At 46.9% G+C, this 5,000-nt stretch overlaps 1 protein-coding gene across 6 annotated transcripts in view; it reads left to right on the top strand.

The window, feature by feature from the left end:
- LOC105905751 (dedicator of cytokinesis protein 7-like) overlaps positions 1-5,000 on the top strand; it is a 50,127-nt gene that overhangs the window by 40,081 nt on the left and 5,046 nt on the right. For all 6 annotated transcript variants that reach the window (XM_031575453.2, XM_031575475.2, XM_031575460.2 and 3 more), the window contains 7 exons: positions 1-147; positions 450-593; positions 1,177-1,308; positions 1,722-1,736; positions 2,774-2,899; positions 3,725-3,814; positions 4,156-4,392. The exon at positions 1-147 is cut by the window's left edge and continues 46 nt beyond it. In XM_031575453.2, coding sequence (XP_031431313.1) covers positions 1-147; positions 450-593; positions 1,177-1,308; positions 1,722-1,736; positions 2,774-2,899; positions 3,725-3,814; positions 4,156-4,392 — 891 coding nt within the window. The remainder of the gene's footprint in view (positions 148-449; positions 594-1,176; positions 1,309-1,721; positions 1,737-2,773; positions 2,900-3,724; positions 3,815-4,155; positions 4,393-5,000) is intronic.

The raw sequence follows: 5,000 nt of genomic DNA, 5'->3' as shown, positions 1-5,000 counted from the left end.
CTGCAGAACATGGCGGGGAAGCACTCGGAGAGGGGCAACCATGCTGAGGCCGCCCACTGCCTGGTGCACAGCGCCGCCCTGGTGGCCGAGTACCTCAACATGCTGGAGGACTGCCGCTACCTGCCCATTGGCTGTGTGACCTTCCAGGTGAGCAGGACCAACAGACTTGAGTTTGGTTATTGGTGTGTTCATCATGGTGTGTTTCTCTGTGTGTGTGTGTGTGTGTGTGTACTTGTGTATGTGAGTGTGATCATATAGATGTGTATGAATGTGTGTGTGCCTTTATGTGTGTGTCTGCTTGTGTGTGCAATCATATAAATGTGTATGAATGACAGCGTTTATGTGAGTGTGTGTGTGTGTGTGTGTGTGTGTGTGTTTAGCTTTCTCAGTGCAGCAGATGGTGCGTAGCTCTAGTCCCACACCCGTTTCTCCGTCTCCTCTCTCCACAGAGCATTTCCTCAAACGTTCTGGAAGAATCTGCCGTGTCTGATGACATCCTGTCCCCTGAGGAGGAGGGCATCTGCGCTGGGAAATACTTCAGCGAGTCGGGCCTGGTGGGGCTGCTGGAGCAGGCCGCCTCCTCCTTCAATATGGTGAGAGTTACGCCAGGGCCTGCTCTCAGTGTGTGTGTGTGTGTGTGTGTGTGTGGAGAGAGTTGAGCTGGGGATCACAGCAAGGCCTGTGTGTGTGTCTGTGTGTGTCTGTGTGTGTCTGTGTCTGTGTGTGTGTATGGTGAGATTAGGACAGGGTCTGCTTTCAGTTGGCTACTGAAGGCGGCAGCTACTGCAACAGCTGTGCTATGGGGAGAGAGTCTGTCTCTGAATCTCTCTCTCTCCTTCTCGGTCTTATTTTCATCCCCTCCCACTCTCTCTCTCTCTCTCTCTCGCTCCCTCTCGCTCCCTCGTCTGAAGTTGGAGATGATAAACTTATTGCTTTCCAGAAGAATGTGTCAGAGGGCGTAGTGCTCTTGCTGTCTTTCTTTTTTAAACCAAGGATGTAAGTCTTATGACCAGGATGTTGAATGTGTTTTTTAATGGTATGTTTATGCGAAACTGCTAGCAACTGTTTTTTTTTATAAAGGAATGATAAATCTCTCTCTCTCGCTCTCCCTCTCTCCTTCTCTCTGTCTCTCTTTCTCCCTCTATCTTTCTCTGGGTGTTTTACTCGTTCCCTAAGGCTGCCATGTATGAGGCCATCAATGAAGTCTATAAGATCCTGCTGCCCGTCCACGAAGCCAACCGGGACTTCAAGAAGCTGGCCATCGTCCACGGCAAGCTGCAGGAAGCCTTCAACAAAGTTTACAACCAGGTCGGTTCAGCCGGGTACAGGGTCCACTGCTGGCCTTCATTACTGCAGGGAGGCACATGCTTGAATCTCACTGTATGAAGGGAATATGAGGACTTAGTATCAAAGGAGATGTGGGTGAGACAGGAAAATCCAGCCAAGGGATAGCGTCTGTCTGTCTGCCTGTCTGTCTGCCTGTCTGTCTGTCTGTCTGTCTGTCTGTCTGTCTGTCTGTCTGTCTGTCTGTCTGCCTGTCTGCTTCACATCTTTGCTGGCCCAAGTCTTGTTAAATCTCTGATCCTCTTAGGTCTGTGATAATGTTATTTCATCACATGCTGATGTTCCTTTTGGTCATCCCTCCCTCCCTACCTCTCTCTTTCTCTCTTTCTTTCTCTCTGTTTTTCTGTCTGCCTGGGTCTGTGCACAACCTCCTCCAGAGCTCAGGATGGGAGGTAAGAACTATTCACTTTCACTCAAGCGTCTCAAATTTATGTCAAATAAATGTTATAAGTGTGTGAGTGTGTGTGTGTGAGAGAGACACCGCTTACAAAAGAACAACTGTCTTTCTTTCTTTCTTTCTTTCTTTCTTTCTTTCTCTTTCTCTCCTCTCTCCTGTATTGCCTGTGGGCTCCGGTGTCCTGTCTGCCCCCCTGAACGAGTGAGTAAAAAACCCAAACACACACTCAGTGAATACCAACACTCACTCAGTGTAACACACACAATCACTCCCACAGTTATATAAAGCCCATTTAGGGAGAGGGCTTGGAATGAGTGGTGCACCTCAGGCCCATGAGCTATTCAGCCTCTCACTCAGCCCCTCACACTGCCCCAGATACACCCTTCATAGACACACACACACACACACACACACACACACACACACACACACATACACATACACACACACACTCAGAGATACACTCATGTAGACACACACTGACACCAATACACACACTCACAGACTCACTCATGCACGCAAACTCAGACACATTCATACACATACTCTCACAGACACACACTCATACCATCACACTCTATCACACTGATAGACTCATACACACACTGACACTGATAGACTCATACACACACTGACACTGATAGACACACAGACACACACTCATACGCACACTCACACAGACGCAGACAAACATGCAGACACAAAGGGACAGAGGCAGAGACACACTCACGCAGATATGCTCACACATGCAAACACACAGGCACATAGATACACACACAGATAAATGCACTTGCACATACACACACACACACACACACACACAGACACAGACACACACACACACAGACATGCCCAGACTGATCTGCTCCGACAGACACTCTCTCACATAGAGGCACACTCACAGAGTCATCCCCCCGTGTTGAGAGGTTAACAGCCATAGACACCCAACAATGACATGTTACAGACTGCTCCTTGATCCTGTCCCACTCACGATGCTAATGTCGTCTGTCTTCCCCGCCCCACAGCAAACAGAGGATGTTCGGCACCTACTTCCGCGTGGGCTTCTACGGGTGCCGCTTTGGCGACCTGGACGAGCAGGAGTTCGTCTACAAGGAGCCCTCCATCACCAAGCTGGCCGAGATCTCCCACCGCCTGGAGGCACGTGTACCCATGGCCTAGGGGAGGGGGCGGGGAGGGGAGGGGGGCTCATCTTTCATTTGTCTGGGCTTTCTGTGCAGTGATTCACCGGTTTCAGACCGAGAGAAAACAATATATGGAAAAGCTGGACTAAAAACATTTTTATTTCTGGAAGGCGTTTCTGGCCTTGTGTTAAATCTTATGTTAAAAAATTTCAATTATGCTTATGTTAACTCATTTTAATTGTATTGTATTATTATAGTTAGTTTCTAATATGTTGGCACTCTGAGATTCTTCTGAATGAAGAGTGCATTACAAATTAAATTAATTATTATTATTATTATTATTAATATATATATAGATGTAGAAAGAGATACAGAAGAGATGACACCACCATTTACATTTACAACTTCTTTCACACAAAAAATAAAACAGAATTTAAATCATGTTGTATACACAACCAAATTCTAACAATAATATATAGAGAGAGGGAGAGGTGAAGAGAAAGAGCTGTGTTGCCAGAGCTGTGTCTGCACAACATGGATTTTCAGTTGCTGTGGAGAAAAGTGGCTGATGAATTAGTAAAACATAAATACATGCTATTTTAAATGTAAAAATTGCTTATGCATAACTATATGTGATGAATGGCTAGTTAATGGACATTGGGTGTAGTGTTAGACCGATTAATCGGTCAGCTGATTAATCGGGCCGATATCTGGCATTTTTAGTTAATCAGCATCGGCCACCCTATTCTCTTAATATCGGCATCGGCCATTGAAAAACCCATATCGATCTATCATTAATTGAGTGCTTAATGCAATGCTATGGTCTCCTGTATTTCTGCAGGAGTTTTATGCAGAGCGCTTTGGTGATGATGTGGTTGAGATCATCAAAGACTCCAACCCAGTGGACAAGACCAAGATGGACCCCAATAAGGTGAGATTCCCTTCAGGAAGGAGAGGCAAATGAGTTTGCATGAGAAAGGGGGAAAAAGCAAGAATTTTGGCCTAAGGCTCGGCACTTGAATCTGTCTTGAACTCAATCCAGCAGGAAAAGGCCATGAGCTCTTCCATATGGTGGATGGGAGATTTGAACTTTAATGCACTGTCTCTATTCCTTGCTCAATTCACTTCTATTTATATCAGTCTTTAAACAGTGGCTTTCTTCACCGAGATGCCTTCCAGAACCGGTAGCTTAACAGTAGCTTACGTGTGCATGTGAATGTGTGTGTGTGTGTGTGTGCGTTTCGTGTGTGTGTGTATCTGTATGTCGAGCAGGCCTGCCTCCAAATCACGTACGTGGAGCCCTTCTTCGACACATACGAGCTGAAGGAGAGGATCACCTACTTTGACAAGAACTACAACCTGCGCACCTTCATGTACTGCACACCCTTCACTCTGGACGGCCGCGCCCACGGTGACCTGCACGAGCAGTACAAGCGCAAGTCCATCCTCACCACCTCCCACGCCTTCCCATACATCAAGACACGCATCAACGTCATCCACAAAGAAGAGGTGTGTGAGCGTACACATGGGTTGGTGTGTGTGTGTGTGTGTGTGTGTGTGTGTGTGTGTGTGTGTGTGTGTGTGTGTGTGTGTGTGTGTGTGTGTGTGTGTGTGTGTGTGTGTGTGTGTGTGTGTGTGTGTGTGTGTGTGTGCATATTTTGGATGTAAGTGTGTGTGCATACTTTGGATGTAGGTGTGTGTGTGTGGGGGGGGGGGGGGTGTTGTGGGTGTATCAGCCTTGGGCTTTAATCTATTTGTGTGTGTGTGTGTGTGTGTGTGTGTGTGTGTGTGTGTGTGTGTGTGTGTGTGCATATTTTGGATGTAAGTGTGTGTGCATACTTTGGATGTAGGTGTGTGTGTGTGGGGGGGGGGGGGGTGTTGTGGGTGTATCAGCCTTGGGCTTTAATCTATTTGTGTGTGTGTGTGTGTGTTTGTGTGTGTGTGTGTGTGTGTGTGTGTGTTGTGTGTGTGTGTGTGTGTGTTTGTGTGTGTGTGTGTGTGTGTGTGTGTGTGTGTGTGTTTGTGTGTGTGTGTGTGTGTGTGTGTGTGTGTGTTTGTGTTTGTGTCTGTATTGTCAATTTGTCTACTCTGTCTGTATGCCCTTTTTTCTGGCTGTT

The sequence above is a fragment of the Clupea harengus genome, chromosome 1 (assembly GCF_900700415.2).
Source record: "Clupea harengus chromosome 1, Ch_v2.0.2, whole genome shotgun sequence".
Lineage (NCBI taxonomy): Eukaryota > Metazoa > Chordata > Actinopteri > Clupeiformes > Clupeidae > Clupea > Clupea harengus.
The sequence above is the reverse complement of the archived record's forward strand: the minus strand, read 5'-3'. Positions and strand labels throughout refer to the sequence as shown.